The sequence below is a fragment of the Apteryx mantelli genome, chromosome 2 (genome assembly GCF_036417845.1).
Source record: "Apteryx mantelli isolate bAptMan1 chromosome 2, bAptMan1.hap1, whole genome shotgun sequence".
Classification (NCBI taxonomy): Eukaryota; Metazoa; Chordata; class Aves; order Apterygiformes; family Apterygidae; genus Apteryx; species Apteryx mantelli.
The window spans coordinates 108,699,709-108,720,275 of record NC_089979.1 but is presented as its reverse complement, the minus strand read 5'-3'; the positions used below and the strand labels follow the sequence as shown (position 1 = coordinate 108,720,275).

General features: G+C 36.3%; 1 protein-coding gene across 1 annotated transcript in view; it reads left to right on the top strand.

The window, feature by feature from the left end:
- Nucleotides 1-20,567, top strand: part of CNTNAP2 (contactin associated protein 2) — a 1,164,397-nt gene that overhangs the window by 703,208 nt on the left and 440,622 nt on the right. Inside the window, exon 10 of the mRNA XM_013955738.2 lies at nt 7,280-7,451. Coding sequence (XP_013811192.2) covers nt 7,280-7,451 — 172 coding nt within the window. The remainder of the gene's footprint in view (nt 1-7,279; nt 7,452-20,567) is intronic.

Genomic DNA, 20,567 nt, shown 5'->3' with positions numbered 1-20,567 from the left:
TGCTTTAGTCTTATCCTTCCCTTCTTACGGCAAGAAACTACTTCAGTGCTATTAAAGGTTGCCTTGCTTTGCTCTTGTTTTGGCTTTTGTCACTGCTTCCATAACTGTATTTCTTCTCCCTCTGTTCCCCCCCCCCCCTTAGGCTGTCATCCCAGCTATTTAGTGTCTTTGTGATATCTAGTCTTTGTTATATTATCTTTGTGCAAGTTGCATTGTAGCCTGAAGATAGTCTTTTCACAGCTAATTGCTCAGCTGTTATCATCTGAGTATCTTTGGAGCTTTTTCTTATCTAGGTTATTGCATTATCTGCCTGTTTCTTTTCTCAATAACCAACTTTTGAACAATACCAGTATAATTACATGTTCAGATAACCTATTATACTGTATGTGACATACGTCTATGGCTAGGTCACATAACTACAGAATTGTTACAGCTAAATCTCATGTGTGCTCCAGGAAGTATTTCTTTGGCACATAGTAAAGGAGAATTGTAATACTGCATTGATATTCTTTGTACATCAAGTAGAGAGGCACTGAAAGATCTACTTTCCCAAGGCTTCAGTCCCATCAAGAACTGGTAGACATTGAACAAGTGTCAGTGAATCAAAGTAAAATCTAACTGAGGGATAAGGAATGATACAGGGAGTCTGAAAAATCTTAATGTTTTTCCAGAACTGGCTCCAGTTAATAAGCAGACAGCTGGAGATAAAATATTTTTAGAGAAGAGGATCTGGCTGAGGACCAGATTTCCAGAGGAGATAAAACATATCAAGCATCAGATCAGTGGTAGAAAATGCTGCCAAGTCTTATGAGGTTTGGTTAAACTTTTCCATCATAATATGAATGACATGTACAGGGCAGATTCTGTGAAGTCCACTGGAGACTTCATTAATGCTAGCCTGTTTAACCTGGAGGGCTCTTGTGTGCCCCAGGAATGCTAAAAGAGAGCATCCTCTTGTCCTAAGTTTTAGGATTAGTAAAGTGTATTTTTTTCTCTCGGTATATAAACACATTTGTTATTTTAGGGTAGCAATTTACGGTGGGGTAGAATGCACCACCTTGCATTCAACCTCTGTGTTTTTGTAAATGAAGGAATGAAGGCAAAAGTAAAGAGGAATTTGTTAGAAAATGCAGCATTTGAGAAGTCAGTGACTGTCTTTGGAGACAGACGTAGAAAAATTGCAGTTCCCACTCTGGTTTGCCTTCCAATGCTCCACTGAGCTAGGAGACTCTGAAGTTGTTTTTATTTTCCAGACAGTTGCTAGATATAGGATCCAAATGTCTTGAAAAACCCTGTCCTTAGGCCTTCTATTCCCTGATATGGAACTATGACTTGAGTTAAAGAGGTGTAACTGTTGAAACCTCCGGTACTGCTCTTGTATTTCTTCAAGAACTTTTCTGTGTGTGCTTGTTTGTGCATTTCTATTTTTTTACAGAGATGCAATGAAATGAAGAATGGTTCCATGTTAAGTCATTCAGTTCATCCCTTCTGCAGTTTGTTTGCTTTAATTTATTTCATTCTCCTGGGGCAGAAGACTCTAATTTTCTAAAGCTATTGCCTATGTTGCTCATCACACACTGAAGGCCACAGTCTGGTCTGATTGAAACAAGTATAAAAATATTATAATGAATTTTAGGGAGGTACATTACAGTTTATCTTTTAGTCTCTTTCCTGTTCATTAACATATGAAACTCCTGTAATATCTTCAATATAAATACACATATACACACAGAATTTGTACTTTGTTCTGTGAGTAAAACAGAATAACATCCTTTAATTCTGTATAAAGTGCATAGAAAATTTAAAGATCACTTGACCTCTGAACAATACTGTGCTGCTAAATATCCTGACAAATCACAAATTCTGATTCTTTCTCATCATTCTGGATTGCAAGGAGCCAGGACATACACTTTTTTCTCACATTGAGTTAGACATCCAGAAATACCATGCAGACAAAAACCACTGTCAGATTTGAGATCAGTCACTTTTTCTGTTCGTTGGTGGATTCTGCAGCTACCTATGCAGCTAGCTCAGGACATTACAGACTACGTGTTAGCTTTTCAACTTTTTTTTTTTTTTTTTTGCAAATGAGAGTTGTTTTCATTTGAAGAAGCAAAATACCAAGTACTGTCTGTATACAAACATCCACCTGTTATTAACTTGCAAATAAAGCAAAGGTAGAAGTAAAAGTATGCTGATGAAGAGGTCTCAGAAGCTATGGAGATAAACTGTCTCTTTGACAAAAATAGAATTTGCATTACAATTCAAAGAACAACTCAGTGTTTTATGTAATGATACAAAATAATCTCTACTTGTATATTCAAAGTCTAGTACAATATTTCATTCTTAGGTAAGGCCTCAAAAACAAGTAGCACATCGGATGTTTAATGCCGTACTTTGAATATCTGGTCATTCACTATTATACCATGAACATGAATGTATTTTTCCTTAGACTTCCATCACTACAGAGTCTTATTGAGGTGACTGAAAGAGAGGCATAATAGTTCTTGACACTTGAACAGAGATATTGCTTTCCTTTTGTAGATATTTTTATTATTTTTACTATTATAATATTTATTTTTATTATATTTTATTATATAAAATGACTTCTAACATAGAAAATAGTATGAGTTGAAACTATGTATTTCCTTATTTTTCTGCAAGTTTGAATTAAGGACCGAAGCTGGATTCAGAATTTTGGCTACTCCAAGTTTGACAGGTCAGAGTGAAATCTTGGAAACAAATTTCCTTGAGCTCTGGGAAAAATTCAGGTTCAATCTATGTCTGACCTTTGCAGTATAATCTATCTCTTTGTGGGCTTGAAATGTGAAAAATTAAATGGTAAGAGTCTGATTTTGTACAAAAAAATCAGGAAGAAAAAGGAACCTTAGTATAAGGGACTCTATCAGGCTTTAATATGCATTTGTAATCATAAGCATCAACATTCTTTTAAACTGTGTATCTCGAAATTGCACTTTATGTGCAGTTAGAAATGTACATATTTTTCTTGTCAGCAAGAAAATCAATACAGTGTTGTCTAAACAATGTGTGCATCCATTACTTGGCCTTTCCAGTGACAGCATTACTGTCAGTCTTGGTTATAGAACTTCATTTAATTATAATTTCATTCAGTGTAGACAGGATCAGGAAGTGAATCATGACCCAGTACTGGAAATCTGTAAGGGGAAAACTGTCACTGCATATGTATTGAAAAAAACAACTACAATATATTAGGTCATTTCCAGGTTTACATTAAGGAACAAGCAAGATGACATTCTGGGATTGTATGGCCAAGGCTATCCAGGTCTCAACAAAATTAATGAGCATTGCCTGAATATCTAATAGTCTGAAAACAGCATATATATTACATGGAAGGCTTATCTAGTTGTTTTCCCATATGCTATGCTCTTTACATAACAACTTATTTATTAACTGTCTTCAGAAAAGTTTATTTAAGCTGTGGCAACAATTTTAAAGCAGAAAAAAAATGTTGTGTAAGAAGTCGAGTTTTGTGAGAAGCATATGGTTGGGAAAAAAGTACATAAGTCTTCTATTTCCTGTGGATAGGGAATTGTTTTCTGAAATTATCTTTTTGCATAACTATCTGTTATAGTAACAGTATGACCGAAATGCCTTGACACCCAATCAGCCTCATAAATAGTTTATGTGAGGCACTGTAGAAGTGCCTAAAAAACTCTCTTCCAGTTCCTTACATGACTAGGAACAGCAAAGGGAGTAGTAGGAAGGTGGGCAAATAAAGAGGTGTGAGTGAGCAAATTATAGTCTTTATCCATTCAAATATCAAAATTCAGAATCCAGAATGACTAATGTTTGGTGTGGACCACTCTCTTGGGTAATAGATGAAAGCTTGATTTATGTGGTTAACTTCTATTCAGTCCGATATGGTGCATAAAATCTTTGCTGCTGTGAAATAAGGTCATAACTATCTCTGATATCTCTGGATTACTCCAGATATGGCCCTGTGTTTGGAAATGCTGAAAAACACATATATCCCCAACTGTTCTTCAGTAGGGCAGAAACCAAACAAGACCTCGACACCACTTATTGTCTATAGCAGCATTCAGTTAAGCTCTTGCTGAGTGTTTAATAACTGATGACTCTTTCCAGTCAATTTTACCTTGATTGAACTGCCTGACAATCATTCGAATGCATACTAACAACCTCAAAGGAGCAGTAGGGATTAGCATTTTCTGGCGATCTCTGCAGTCTATAGAGGTGAGGGATTTGCTGATGAAACGTAGTGTCTCTTTCACTAGCATCACCAGAGGGCAGTCATGAAGGCTGTGGCTTGGAGACCTGTGCAGGCAAATCTTTCTTTTTATGTCGCAGGAAAATAAGTTTAAGTCTTCTAGACATAATCATGATGATATTAAAATAAGAGCAAGAAATAACAATATTTCATTAGAAATTATAGCAGTTCTTAATCAGGAGGACAGTGAGTATTTCAAAAACTTAAAATAATGCACTTTCTTTAGCTGGAATAAAATCTGAGACCAAGAACAACATAAATATTTAGATAGGACATAATTTCTAGGGATTTTGAAATGTGTGCCCAAGATGGTAATCTGCAAAGTTTGGCTAACCTCACAGGTGTCTGAAAGGCCAATAATAACAGTATACTACTATAATGTTAAGAACTGATAGTTCAGGCACAGTGAGGCTGAGAATCACCGTATTGAAATGCCTCTATGGACAGTCCTCAGATGCTCCAAACTACCTAAATTTGTGCACATCATGAAAAAAAAATCTGCTTAAACATCTTCTTTGTTGTAATACATTGTTGAATTATATATTCCCAGCTTAGTACTTATTTGGATCAGACTCTTGTCACAGTGAAAAGAGTGAATTGTGGCTTTGGGTTTTGAGCTTATTTTTCAGTTGGTGCTTGAAGGACAATAGGTTATCTTTCATTTTATTCATTTAATTCATACAATTTCCATGGCTTTGCTGGGTTTACGTTAAGGGCAGAGTTTGCCTCAGTGTTGTTAACCTTGAGTTTAATGTTTAAAATAAAGGAATCTTAGAACTGTTTGAATCAGCAGCACCGGCTTCCTGCACAGCTCTGCTAATGCGCTGAAGATCTGAACAACCATGCGCTTGGTGTTAAGTTTGGGGTCCTTGCTGAGAAGGAGTTATTGCAAGCGCTAGGGTTGTTTCAGTGGCAGTTCGACAAAAATACAGCTATAGTGAAAGAGTTAGCCGTTTAAATGTAACTGAAGAAAGCACCTGATAATAAAGTGCAAGTATCATGCTTGTATCCACTGAACAACACTTTTCTATCTCTATTTTATTTTTTGTAAAGCCTCAGATGCATTAGTTTAATCAGTCACTGGATAGAACAAATTAAAACCTGGGGTGGTTCTCTGAAGGCCATCTCCTCTTTTCTTTGGATAAGCCACTGGCCAGCGCACATTCTGGGAGGAGAATATGAATCCTGTCCCTTCACCTTGACTTTTCTCTCACTCCAAAGTAACAATTGCCGCACTCTGGGATAAGCACAATTTTGGTGGGGGGCAGTTGATCGGATGAGGTTATTATGCGCTAGTTAGGCAATTGGGGATCCCTAGGAGTTTTTTCTTCTCCATCCGATTGATATTGGTGGGAGGGGGTAGTTTGTCTTTCTTGCTGCAGTTTAAGGCACCTTGTGGTAGTGTTGCAGATTTGTCCCACAGGGGCTTTTGACATCAAGGCAGTTTCTTGAAATACCTGTCAGAGCTCACTTTTAGCGTGGTTACTACTTAATTTCTGTAACATCCCTGATTAATTCTGTGGCTCCATCAGAGAGCTCTGAACTGAGGACTTACACGTGGGGAAATTTAGGCTACCAGCAGTAATTTTAGCTGGTGAGCAAGACTGTTTTAGAAAATGTAACTAACCTTTACTGGTTATATGGATATGCTGGCAAATTTTTGGAGTCAAAATGCCATCTTAAATAGATTTTAGGGTAGACTTATGTCTGTCCGGGTTTTGTTTGTTTTTTTACTAGCAGTTGCCACTTTAAACAACATCAGTTGTCAAACTCCAGTTGCTGATTTCTACCCTCCATTCATTGCCCTCGCAGTTGTGCCAGTCCAACTATTTGTAAGGCATGTGGTAAATTGCATTCGGGAACCGAATTAAAAAAGATACTCATTCCCTCTTACCAGGTTATTTTTAACTTGGATCAGTTCTGTAGTCTGTTTGTACCCTGCCTCCACAAACTGCTGTTTCAATGCTATTGAAAAAGGTGATATGGCAGTGGGGATCAGAAGCTGGTAGCAGTGTGAGAGAAGGAATGAAAGCTGCATAATTTGTCTTTGCCATCAAAATAAATATGTGTGTAATTTTTCCGTGTCAGTGAAGAACTGCATGACTGGTCATCTTCCTAACTGAAGTCCATAAAGCTATTATGCATTTTTCCAACTTTACCTTCTTTGCCAATAAACTGTTGTTAGCTTGTCTCTCTTCTTTAACATACTCTGTTTAAATGATTTTCTTGAAGTTTTTTCAGGGAGTTCATTGTTAAAGATTTATAAGGAGCAAATGAGGCTCTCCATTGGCTTATCCAGGGCATTTTTCACATTCGCTTCTGAAGGGCATTCAGTTAAACAGTTACATACAAATATCCTCTCTCTCCCTGTCTTTTAGCCTGACTCAAGACTTTCATTCATTCTCTTCTCATATAAACAACCTTCATAAGGATGGGTGAATGAACACATTCACAGCAAAAATGAAAATACTGCAGAATCTCCTCAGATTTCTCAGAAGGAGGCCAGGAAATTAGATTTCAGGGCTAGTTTTAAGTTTGCAGAAAGTTTCCAGCACCAGTTTTTATTGTACAGGAGGTGAGGTTCCAGAGGAAGCCGAACTGAAATACATGGAATACATGCCATAAAAAAAATCTGACAAATGGGAATGTGAATCTTAAAATATAGCAAGGAGACAAATCTTCTCCCTATTCCATTAATCTTTGTATAAAGAGAAAAGTAATGAGGAACAGCAACAGGGGGCAGGAGGAGAAGATGGCTGGCAGAAAACTTCTATCTAATAGACAAAAATTAATGAAAGAATAATCGCCTGTGCTATATAAATTCTTGCTGGTAGTTCCCAATGACTTAAGTCAATAACATTGCAATGTAACCTAATAACTATAAAATGTGTCCTTCCCACTTAGTCTTTTTCTTTTCCTGTCTAGAAAACACATCTTTACTGTGAAAAAATGCTAGCTTGAGTAATAGTATGGGAAGTTAATAATGTTCTTTCTTCTGCTGCTCTACAGGGTTTCCTGTGCAGATGAATGACTCCAATCACTCGCTGTTTCAGCATTCGTTTCAAGGATGCATGCAGTTTATTCATGTGGATGATCAGCTGGTGGACTTACAAGCAGTGGAGAAAGGAAAGCTGGGAAGCTTTGCCAATGTCACCATTGACATGTGTGCTATTATTGACAGGTAAGTTAGACATCACTGATATTATTTAGATATCTTCATAGCTGAACATCCTTCAGATTCTGAAAATACACCTATAGTGTTAGAGAAAAGGTGGTTCTGACACTGCCAAAGATACAGTCAAGGCAGTCTCACCTTTTTAGCGATGGGGACCATGCTTACAGGATGGAGATGATGGCTTTAAGTTGTGGTTGTACAAGGCGCGGTAGAAAGCATATTTCTAACCTCCCCACTCTCAGGTAGAGGAAGAGATGAAAAGGTTTCGTAAGTTAAATTCTGTCCACAGGTCAATAATATGGTTACTGTGAAAAGAGGAAACTCCCTAAAAGAACACGTTTTGTCTGTTTCTTAAATGGCTGTTACGGGGATGTTTTTGCAACTATAGATGCAGGTAGAGTGTGGTAATGTCAGCCACTTGGAATATTGATTCCAAAAGTTATATATAGTTATATATAAGTAATATAACTGTGCAATAGTCAAACTATCCTATTTTGTTTATTGTGTCCAAGGGCTATTGTCATGCCTGCAAAATATAAATACCCTTAGAATATTGCTGCTGTTGTGTTTGTAGAAGTGGAATTATTTGTGAGGCTTAGAAAATCTATTTTGTAAGAGTGTATCCTAGGCTTAGAATGAAGCTATCTGTGATATTCAGAGGCAAAACTTTGAAGCTGATATTATCTTTCTCTTACAGCTTTCTTTTTTTAACTTGTTCCTGGATAATTCCTGTATTAATCTTAATAATTCTATCTAATTTATTTTTATTTTAAGGGCTCCTTTTGGTATAGCAGAGCCACAGTTCATCTGCTTGTCCCACCTTAAGAAATGGTATAAGTTGAGATGGGGAGGAGAGTGAAAATAGAATCTGAAGTGGTTTTAATTTGGGCATTGGTCATAAAGTATTTAAATTATTTTTTAAGCTTTTTTTATATGCCAGATTACTTTTCTAGAAAATGAAAAATAAATAAATAGAAACTAGGAATTCAGCTTCCTGGGTGAATACAACCTCAAGTGTCACTGCAGTTCATAGCACTAGAAAAGTGTAAGTGTGAATACTTCAGAGAGACTTATTCCTATTTCCTAAACTGAAAAAAAACCAAGAGAGTGTCAGGCCACAAGACAAAAAATACAGATTATCTGATTTAAAGGGACTAAATCTATTTTGGTTGTTCAGTGTGCTGACTCCTTAGAGAAACAAGCAGTGTTACCTCCAAGGAGGATAAGTTGCAACTTGAGATCCACTGCGTTGTAGAAGAGCAGTCTCCTGGAACTGCGCTGTAATTTCAGGCTTCCTGACAGCACTGAATTCCTCAGAGAACATGAATAGGTGCACATGCCTCCACAACAGCATATGTAATAAATACAGACTTTATTAAAATAATACTTAGATTTTTGCTTAAACTGAGAAGAGAAATTCAGAATTATTGCAGACCTTTGCTTTGAGTCTTAACTTTCCAACCACTTATCTCTGTTCATTTTTATTGCTTCTGCATAATAGTGTCGTCTTTGTCAAACAAACAAACCAAAAAACTAGGAAAGATGGGGAAGGAGTGAGTGGCACAGTTCCTGAATGCAGGCATCTTGGCTTCTCATGAAAATTACATATGCTTTAAACCAATTGCCAGTTGGCTGGAAAGTTGAAAATGACTTTTTATAATTCTGCTTTGAAAGAAGAAGAAAGATTATAAGATCATAGAATCCTTGAATAATTTATCTTAGAAGCAACCTTTGGAGGTCATTTGGTCCAACCCTCGCTCAGAACAGCACCAACTTCAAAGTAAATTTGGCTACTCAGAGCCTTGTCCAGTCAAGTTTCGAATACCTCCGAGGATGGAGATTCTACAAGCTGCATGGCTATGAATAACATCTGCATAGTTCTAGTAAATAAATGTATGTGCTTTTCATTTCCTATTGTAAGCTAAGGGAATCTCAAAGAGATGAAAGCTATTTTGCAAAAATGAAAGAAGGCATACTGCTTTGGTCTCCCAAAATGCCTTCTCTTCCTGAAATGTAGGTGTAAGTTTACAGTAAGCCGTTTTAGTAATGTCAGTGTGCATGTTCTGGTGGAATGCCAGTGAGATGTTTTGGCATGTCAAGGCATTTTAGATTACTTTAGATCACGTACCTGTTGAGGCTGAAGTCACAGAGAAAAGAGTAAATTAAGAGTTGGTATCATAGGGAAGAAGTTTGTCTTTTCTCCTCCCACACTACTGAAGTTAGGAAGGCCTGCTGTGGTTAGTATTTGGTAGTTTGAATTGATTAATTTTGTTTTGAATATTTGGTTTTGGAAATGTAGACTCACTTGGAAGATAGAATGTGAAAGATATATCTAGTTAAGTTTCTGTTTTTACGTGGTGGATAAATCCAGGCTTTTGCTGCAGTTTGTATTAATCCTACTTATGTCAGTATCTATTAGAAATAATTACATCATCACAGTTAATCAGAATGAAACCTTTGCAATATCTTTTTTGCAAAATATGGCTTAAAGCTTCCTATGTGTCAAGCAGTTTATTTGTGAAGACCTCTCTGTCTTTAATACTATTACAGCTCTAAATCATTTCAATAGATATGGGTAAGTAAAAGAAAAATGTGTTCTCACACTGTTTCTCTTTTGAAACCTGGGACCCTGACATTCCTAGGATTATGTAAATTAAAACTATATGATTTATGCTTTCCTAACCATTGTCAGATTGTGTTGCAAACAGGATAACAGTTGTTTAATCATTGGAAATTAGAATAGCATCTGAATTTTTCTTTCTTTTTTTTAGGGATTGAGATGTCATCTAGTTTGTCATTTTTAAATGATCAGGTTTACTTTTTTGTAGTTAACACTTTAAAAGAAACCCATTGACTAAGAAGTGATAATATCAAGCTTTAGATCTGACTGGATTTTATTGGCTGTCTTATTAATATCTGCAAATAAGCATTTACAAATAGTTCTGTTAGAGTATGTCACTATATATAATATTTCTATTTGTGGGATTATTTAAAAGATACAAAACCGTGTGTGCTATATGTTAGCTTAATTTTATTTCCTTTAAAAAGGGAAGATACTTGTGTGCCTGTGATACTAAGATCCTCCTGATTTTTTATTTGTTTGGCACTGAATCATAAAGGCTTCCGTCTTCATCAGCATGGAAATTGCTTTCATGGCCACACTTCAGTGAAGACCCCCACTGGGCAAAAAGATAAGCCATCAAATTGAATTATTCTTACTGTAGATTTCAGTCATTTGGTTGGAGAAAAAAACTTGATGTTCTAAACAGTGGCATTTTTCATTGTTAGCCAGAATGGATAGTAAGGAGGGGACAATTTTCTGAATAAAGACACCAAGACAAAAGGTCCAGAACGTGGCAAGTTTTCATATTCTGCTCAACCTGCAAGCAACCTGTTCTGAAGTTCCAAGTTGTGTCAGCTGAACACCTTCTATGGAAAGGGTTTCTGCATTGCAATTGCTATATTTTTCTAAAACATTAAAAAAAAGTCACATTAGGGTGTTACACTTATGCTTGGGAAAAAGATCTGTTGAACCAACATCTTTTTATTTTTGATTCTTCCTTATACACATAGACATTTTGCTACTGTATGTAGACCTACAAATTGAGATCTTATTTACAGGGAAGCACCAAAGCTAAGGAACATCCTCTTTCTACTGGTGGCTGAACAGTGTAAGTGCATATAATTTCATTACATGCAGGTATACGTACAGTAATAATTACAGGCAGTTAAAATACTATTGAGAAAAAATAATCACCCTGCTTCTGTATCTTAATTATCTCTAATTGTATTAGCAATGGAAGTCGCATTGTTGTCAGAGTGATCAACATGCTGTACTGCTAGTGACAGCACAGGTCCCTATACACCTCCTTTACTTATCATTAACAAACGGAGCTGTTGTTGCAGTCCAGATGGTACAGCTGTACTTTAGGATTTTAGCACAGGATATTGAACAGGAATTATTATTCACAACTAATTTATTCCAGCAGCCTCAGAGAATTCTTAAGTTCTCCTGACTTTGTTGTGGCTAAAATTATGGATTTTAATCACTGAATCACAATGAGGAGATGCTAAAATGATTTCAAAATATAGAGTTCAATATGTTATTGTGGATTATGCAGTATGTATGTCAATTTTAAAGGAAATCTGTCAGAGTACCATAAGATGTGAAATGACAGAAATGGAGAACAAAATGGAGCACCAAGAATTTTCATGTAGCTACTTCCAGTGTTTTATGAATGTGCAAACTTTATGATTCCCTCTACCACAGAAAGGAATTAGGTGCCTATTTTCTAGAATAATGTCACATTAAAGAATTAATGTAAGTAATCAGAGAGGTCCAGCAGTACCTTTCTGGGTGATTATTGCTCACCTGCTGTGGTGATATACTCTGTAAGACAGAATGCTAGCATTCTCCTTTAATCCTGTTCAACCACATTTTCTAGACTGTGATTGCCAATCAAAAGTTGAATTAATTCTTTTAAATAACAAAACACAACAAGCATACTAGTGTATGAGTATGGTTTCAATATAACCTGCAGCAAGACAGAGAGTTTCTTTGGAATTAAAAATGGTCAATGCAAACAGTCTTAATATTCTTAGCTTCTGCTTCTTTACATAGACTTCTGGCCCTCTTCCCTGTTCTCCCCCTCCCTCTGCTAGTTCTGTAGTGAGGCATTAAGTGAGGAATAAGACAAACATCTTCCTATAGTAATCAGTGTAAGAACCAGATGATATACCAATCTCTAGACTTAAAGCAAAATATGCTTGACAGTTGATCTGTTCCCAAGATGAGTCCACAAAAGGGAAGTAAAATAGGACTGTGGAGAAGCTGAAGCCATGCCATGACTTCAGCCTGCATTGCCAACAGGAGATGTGACTGGCCGTATGGTTGGAAACCACTTCCTATGGGTACCCTCTCCCCATCTCTTCTCTTTGAAACTATATGAAATTCTGGTGTGGAAATGGAGATTTAGCTGTCGTTCAACAACAGAATAACTCAAGTTTCAAACGCATTTACTTCGTGATATATCTCAGTCCAAAAAAGTGAGCTCGTAGGCAGAGGTGATGGTTCAGGTTAACAGTGCTTGTGCTTTTAATACCATGGCACTTGTCCCCTATGTACCAGAGTGTGACAACTGCCAAATTATTTCACACAGTTCAGTAGGTAGCTGGTAGGTTACAAACTCTATAGAGCTGGCCACAAAATAAGATCATTTTAATTACCTTTCTCCTGATAGTACATCTCAGTTTTCCTCAAGAATTTTTTTTAATATGAGAAAATCTGCACTCTCTCACATTTAAAATAAATAAGTGGAAAACACTGTAAAAATAGGAGGGAAAAGGGATTTGGGTGAGAAACACCAACAAAGTGAATGAATTTGGTTTTCCCATGTTTGTGAAGACTTTCTCTCTTGCATGCAGTTGGAAAAATTTGGATAAGAGTTGATAACTAGTCGTCATCCCACTTAATTACCAATTTTTTACTTGCAAAACTTAACAAAAAGTAAGGCCAATGAGAATTAGAATATATGCTGTTATAGAGATAAGATACTGATATAATATAGTTGCTTGATTGAAGAAGTCTATGCAGCACTTTGTTATCCTCAAGAAATTGATTGGACTTTGAGTTGTCATTAATTAGGAGGTCCTCAAAACAGCAACGCGAGTGCAGATTTTTTAAAATAATCTGTTGGACCTACAGGCTAATTAAGTGAATTGTTACAAGCTATTTATAGTACTTCAGTCATAGTTATGGGTTTCCTATGTGTTTCAGTGACTATAGTAGCATAGGCTTTATAATGAACTTTCTTCTTTTCCTAAGATCATCCTACTCCTTTCTGGCTGTGCAAAGGATGGATTTTAAAATAAATAATTAAAAAAATCTTTTTCTAGGTCCTTCTAAAATGAGTTAATGTAAGCCTCGTAGAAATAATGCTTGACATTCATTATGATTCAAGTAGTCATAATCCTTTGGAAATAACTAATTAAATAAGTAAAGTCTGAAATGGACAAAGAGAAAGGGCACAGCTTCTGTTATGTAAGCATCATCATTTGTAAGCAAGCGGGTCATTTTACCGAATGCTCATTGCATTAATTTTGTTGCTTTGTAAAGCTAGGAAAGGCTTTGAGGAGGAAAAAAACAAAACTTTTTTGAGATATTTAGGATTTGTCAGCATTGCTCTCAGTCTGAAGATAGGTCAGTGGGATACATTAAAGTATTGCTTTGACCTACAGTTGCTAGCTCTAAAATAAGGTGTGCAGGTGGATATAGTGCACTGGCTGTTTGAGCATGTAAAGTGTGCATTAACTTTGAGAATTAAGCCATGAAAAGAGCAGCAGTTTTAAAATGTTTCCCTGCTCGGGTTGTTCTCTCCTGAGCCTGAAAAACAAGCTCTGTAGGGTGGTCATTGAACAAGGACAACCACATCCAGTCTGAGCTTTGACTGTGGAGAATACAGTGATAAAACTGACATTTGTCAGTGCTTGAAAGAGAAATGAAGGCGAAAAGCATTCCATGTCAAGTAGGCTAATCACTAGAGCTGTGTGGAGAGTGATTTTCTCTTCCATAAAACTTTCTGAGAAACAAAGCAGATTGATCAGCACATTCTAGAACAGCTGAGGACACCTTGAAAATAAAAGATGCGGATGAAGAAGGTGCAGAACATAGGCACTATGGGAACTGAAAAGGAAGTATGAATTAAGTTAAACAGGATATACTTAGGAATATAGAGGATAAAAAAAAAGATAAAAGAAGAAGTTTTCAGAGTTTGTTCCAGGATGAGCAGAAAAGCAAGAAATAAAGTATGTGCAGGGAACCAACACACAAAGTGGAAGTAAGTACTCTTCCACAGGACAGATAGAGAACAGAAAGAAGGAGAGAGAGAAAGAAGATACTTACTTTTCTTTTCTGTAAACTTCAGCTAAGACTATAATCAGCTTAGAGCTCTGGGTGATAATGCTTAAAAACTCCCAAGAAAGAAAAAGATGCTTTAGACCTTGGAGGCTTCCATGTGAAAAGCAACAAAAAGGGATGGAGGCTCTGATTAAGACTGCATGGGCAGACGGCTACAGAGGTTGTGAGGTTCCCTGTGAGGTGGAACACTGTGATTAATGACCCAGTCTATGTAATAACTTAATAGTGTAATCAATAGCTGTCTAAGCAAGTTAGAATAGCTTGAACTGCAGATGGTTAGAGCACTTTTTATGCTTATGCCTTTGCCATGTGTTTTTTTTTATTTTCTTTATTCACTGTAACTTATATTGCACAGGTTACAATATTTAATAGTACTTTGATCAGAACCTTACAAGTAACTGTGTGGGTTATATATTATCTTCTACCCTTATATCTAAACATTTGGAAATTTCCAAAATTCCCAGGGTTTCTTTGGTTTGTATTTATTCCTAGATAAACTCTGCAGAGAGAGAAAAAAAGAAAGGAAAACAAAAGCTTTCTTTCATTTTAAGAAACAGTAATCCATCTTTATATTAGGAAAAAATATATGCTACTTAAACTGTTTTATTGAGCAAGTGGATTATTTGTCCATAAGAAATACTTGTTCCTGGCAAAACAAAAGCTAAGACAGTTATCATTTAGGTATGGTATACTAGCAAGGAAGGGGAGGCTGTAAAGCAGAGTTCTTCTGGACAACCTGATATTCTAGGAGTAGAAAATACATGGTAAGTCTGATGAGAGCAGACAAATCAAAGTCCAAATGAGTGATTAGGTCATGTGGAAAAGTGAGCAGTGCAGGGCTGAGTGTGAACAGGTCATTCTACCTAACCCCACACCCCAAATATACATTTGATTCAACAAGCATCTTTTTCATGGACCTCTCTCTTCAACAAAGTTTTTATATATATGTATATGTGTGTGCACACGTGTGTGTGTGTATGTGTGTGTATATATGCTATATAAGTATAAATAATACATGTGTATGTGTATACATATATATAAACAGGCCAGCACAATCCCCTATGAACAAGGTTTGCTGTAATAAGACTTAGACAAAACTGTGAAGTAAATACTAGGAGAAACAGTTTGTCCTCCGCGGAGTCATCTCTTGATGTGTGCATATGTTGTTCATATGAATATAGTGGTTGTTACTGCTTTTCTTCTCATGCATTTTAACAACATGTTTCAAGTTTCCCCTGCTTAACACCTTCATGAGGTCCTGTGGTAGCAGAGTAAGTCATAGAGCATGGTCATGTGCTTCCTGATGTGGCTTAGCACATCACTATCTGCTCCCCGAAAGCACCATGTTATTATGTCTTATGTCCTGCTGTGTGAGCAACACTTCATGATGGCAGATTAGAGGCTCCCCGGGTTGCCTTTATTGGGCAAGACAAGCCCAAACGCCAAGAGACAGGCGTTTACTATGCTGCAGATGTCCGAGATGTGACCATAGCTGTATGATTGTTATGCTCAATACACAAAGAGAGGACAGGTTAATCCCACACAAGTACACACCTGCCTACATTTACTAATCTGGGTAAGATCAGTAGGACAAGACTTTGAAAAGTTAGTTAACAGAAACAAAATTTTAAAATCTTATTTAAATAATATTAAAAGCTCTTTTGGCAGAACATCTGCTTTTTTTGTCATCTGCTAACCCATCAATGATACAGGAATAGTTTAATCAAATGGAGTAATCTATAAGTTATAAAGTTATCAAGATCAAAAGCTTTGTGTGGGGATTCATTTCTTGTTTTCTCTTAAATGCATTGCTTTACTCGGGGACTTGCTTGTTTGTGCAGCTTGTATTACAATCATGCTCCATTATTATTTCATTTTTGTCCTCCTGTGGGGAAGAGATGAGCACTGAGCAAACATCCACAAAGCCCTCTCTTTGACATGAAATTTATACTCTCACAAGACTAGATGGTAAATATTGACCTGATTCCACAATAATCCCTTTGAAACAGTAACTATCTGATTATTCAGCTGAGTTTTGAAGCCAAACCACTTTGATGACCCTCTGAAGTTGTTCATCATTTAGTTCTTCTCATCAACTCATAGCTGAAAAAAATTGTATGTGATGCAGACTGCTTATTCTTATTTTTATGTGATTAATACAGTCCTTCTGTTGGATGAACAGTGCCATTCTTCTTAATGATTAGCCATCATCATATGATCATTTTCAAAAATAAGCAAAAGTGGGTTGTCATCTGAGCTTTAAAAATTAAGATTAAAATCTTAACCAATGCAAAAAATTGGGATATTGTTTCAAGAACTGTTCCTGTTACTATTGCTCTTAGCCTTTAGATAAGACTAGAATTACATCATCCTCTCGCTTGAAAACGAATGATATTCCTGTCTGAGAAATCCACATTTTACAAACATAAATGCAAGTGAGAGGATGATGTAATTCTAGTTTTATCTAAAGTCTTATCTCTTTTTTTCCTGTTAAAAGAAAATAGATAATCACAATCCAAGCAAATAGACTGTATCTATACTTACTGATTATGTGCTGTAATTAATATAATATGCATGCTAATACAGTGTAGATATGACATCATGCTAATACTAGGTAGTTATGACATATGCTTTAAATATTTTTCAGTGACTAGAAGTGAAACAGTTGAAGACATTGTTTCTATGTGTACCCCACAGTGCTGCTTATGACTAGTTTTAAGATTTTAAGTCATATTTTATAGTCGGGTACCAAGCTATGAATGAATGCAATCAGTTCATTGGAAGTATATGCATCTAAAACTGGTGGACAATAGGTCCTAATGGATTACTGAAATTTCCACCGTGTCTGTTACAAGGGGCATTGTTAAGACTGTATAATAACCTTTTCATAATCTGGCAATAGCTTTCAGTAGTAATAATTTTGACCAGATGCCACTCTTAGTATAAATGTTTGGTACATCTCTTGTTCAAACAGACATGCAATAAAATGTCCAAAATAAGTAGTTTATCTCTCATAAAACACTGTTGTAAATAAGGACTCTTAGCTATTTCTGAATGGAGTTTGATTTTTAGCACAAATCAGCTTGCTGTAGAGTTCCTGCTGGAATGAGGTTCCTTTTTTTTTTTCAGGAATCATTATCATCTTAAAACTAGCTTACTGAAATCTCTCTTTCATGCAGAATATTCATAATACTTGGAGTATAAAAAAAATTGAGTTATAAAACTAATAGGCTAGAGGTAGCCTTGTAATAGTTACAGAGTGCTCTTTAAAGCCTGGAAAAAATTTCAAGACAAGTCATAATTACAAAATCACTGGAAAGAGATAATAATAATACTTCCTAGATAGGTGGTTTAGCCTTATACTGTCTCTGTGTCTCTCCTGCTTCTTTTTTTCCAAAAGAAGCACTGAGGTGGTTGTTTCTGAACTTCTGTTGGCAGTTTTTCTTTGCTAGTGTTTAGACTCTTACAAAAAATGAGTGTATATCCATCAAGGAAAGTATTGTTCTGTGTTACATCTTGTAGTTCTCCGAGATGCTGAATTCATAGATGTTTTGCAGGGTAATACAGTACCGCCTAATAACAAAACTAAGGTAGTCAAATCTATTTCTGATACTAACATGTTGAAGGCAACAGATTCATATCATCTGCGTTAGGCTTTTTTGTGGCCAGCAATGTTAACATTTCTGAGAATTTCAACATTTGTAATTTGTTTATCACATTTTTCTTTAAGGAAAATGCAGCTAGAGGAAGATAGAAGTCTAGATCCACTACAGGATTTATATGTGATGATGCTCACACTAACTTCTGTGCCTCTGCCTGTGGGAATGGGATGCACAGTCACGAGGGAGGTACTTGGATGCTCTGCAGAGTGAATAAGCAAACATAGGCATGGAGAGTGGGACTAACCACAGCAAAAATACTGAGCAAGGAACTGAGAAGACGATTGTAGGCAGATACAGCCTAGAGACATCTCAGATAAGAAAGTGCGCAAGTCTGCAGTAATGAGGGGAAAACCTGACATACAGTCCCTGCTTCCAACAATGTTTATGCATTTTATCCAATGCCTGATTAATGCAAAATGCATAAACAGCATTGTACATAGGCACAGGAGATGCCGAGATGGACCTGGAAGGGTTTGATAATGGCTAAGTGAAGAGAAGCTCAGATTTCCATTGCTTCTGATGTAAGTTTCAGGTGATGAAGCAACCAGATGGTGTCTTTCTGTATAACTTTAACTGTAGGCATATAAATACTTGGTTTCCCAAGATCACACATAAACTAGGAGACTGAATAGTGATTTGAACGCTGCCTCTCCAGTTGCAGATCAAACTTGTTTTCTGGTAAACTCAGCCTTCCTTTCTACCGTGCATTGAATGAATTCAAAGCTATAGCACAAAAAGTCTAAGATTATAATTATGCACTTAGTGTTTGTGAGTCTGCAGATTTATGTTGTGCATCAAATTAAAGGCAGGTGGCAATTTTTGATGAGAAATTGAGTTAAAACCTAACCAGGTTTCTTCTGAGAAATTAGAAGGAAAAAACTCCTTGGAGGAATATATGTCAGATGTTACTTGCTTATCCTTGATGCCTTCCTGGAAGGATAGTTTAAATGAACTAATGTAATCTTGTAGGTTTGAATAAACAGATCTTCATTCATTCCCTGTAAATGTCACCAATAGATTAGATTATAGTAGCTGTTTTTAAAGAAGGGAGTACAGAAAGGAAATGGATATTGAATAGAGATTTAGATTAGGAGAGATATGAACAGGATTAAATTTTACCAGAAGGAAAATACTTAATCTGAGCTTTAAATGTGTTCTATTTTTCCTGGTATAATATGATAATGATTAATTAAACATAAGGAAGGGTCTTATCTGAGTGATTCCAGAAAAAAATTATTTTGGAGATGATTTTTAGAAGATCTAATTAAGAAGAATACTCAGTGGAACTATCCTTCAGTTATAGATATAGGATACATCTATTTGGTGTTTGCTATTTTTAAGAACAATCTTTAGACCATGAAGCATATGTCTCTCAAAAAAAGCCATGGGTATAACAATATTTCTACCCAGAAACAAAATTTTTATATCAATCCTATGCTTCAGTATTTTCAACAAATGTTTCACTTGCTTGGTTATTTCTTGCAATTTTTGTTATGTGATACTCATCACTTTTAGGAAAATGATTAAGTTCTGTGGAAGCAACTTATAAAAAGGTCTCAAGAATGAAAAAATGGTGAAAATGTGCTTATTAGGGTTATGATTTGTGTTGTTGAAACAGACCTCTAAAATTAAGCCATTTAGAATAACAATTTGAAGAACCAGAAAATGGCCTGTTATATTATTAGGAGGGATAAGGCATTCAGACATTTTTAAAATGTTATCGTAAATAAAGTCACCTTAAGTAACATAAATAGTAAGAGATCTGGACAAATGATCTATTTATTAAAAGATGCTGAGAGAAGCCAAAGCCAGTAGATGCGTAATTGTTTAGCACCTCTGAAATTCAATGTATTTGCTTAATTGTCCAAGCGTGGTCTTCACCCACACTTGCTGTGGGAACCAGTTTTGGGATCAGTTTTCAGATTGGCAGCAGAGGAAGCAGTGTAGCTAATGGTTGTATGCAAAGCACCTCAGCTCCAGCTCTTCCGTTCGTTTGATTGTGATGGGAACAACAGTTTTCAGCTCTGTCTCAGGCTACCCATGTGTCCAGAAGGAAATGTCTGCTCTATTCAGGCTCTATTAATTGCCAGTGTCCTCCCAGGAAAATGTAGCAGCCCTACGGAAGTATTTTACAGGCAGCTTCTGCCCCCAGACCATAAGCTGAACCATGTTGTATGTAAGTACGTTGCATTGACTGCACAGCCAGTTTTGCCGTATTTGACATATCTATTCAGAATACAATAGCAGTGTAAACTACCCAAAACAGGAGGAAAACCAGATAAACCTAATCCTGTTCCTAGGATTCAACAGTCTTTACAGAAGACTGCCTGCAAGGGCTTTTAGATCAAGAATTTAAACTGAACTGATATGCTATAACCAAAGAAGACATCTTCTCTAAGGTATTATAGACTTTAGGCCTGTGGAGATATTTTTTGTACATTGAAAAGAGCATTCGATTCTTATTTCCTGAAAAGATGATTGTTGCTTGTATATTTGTTGCATGTGTCAGTTGCCATGTATTCAGCTGATAGCATCTCTGTTTTT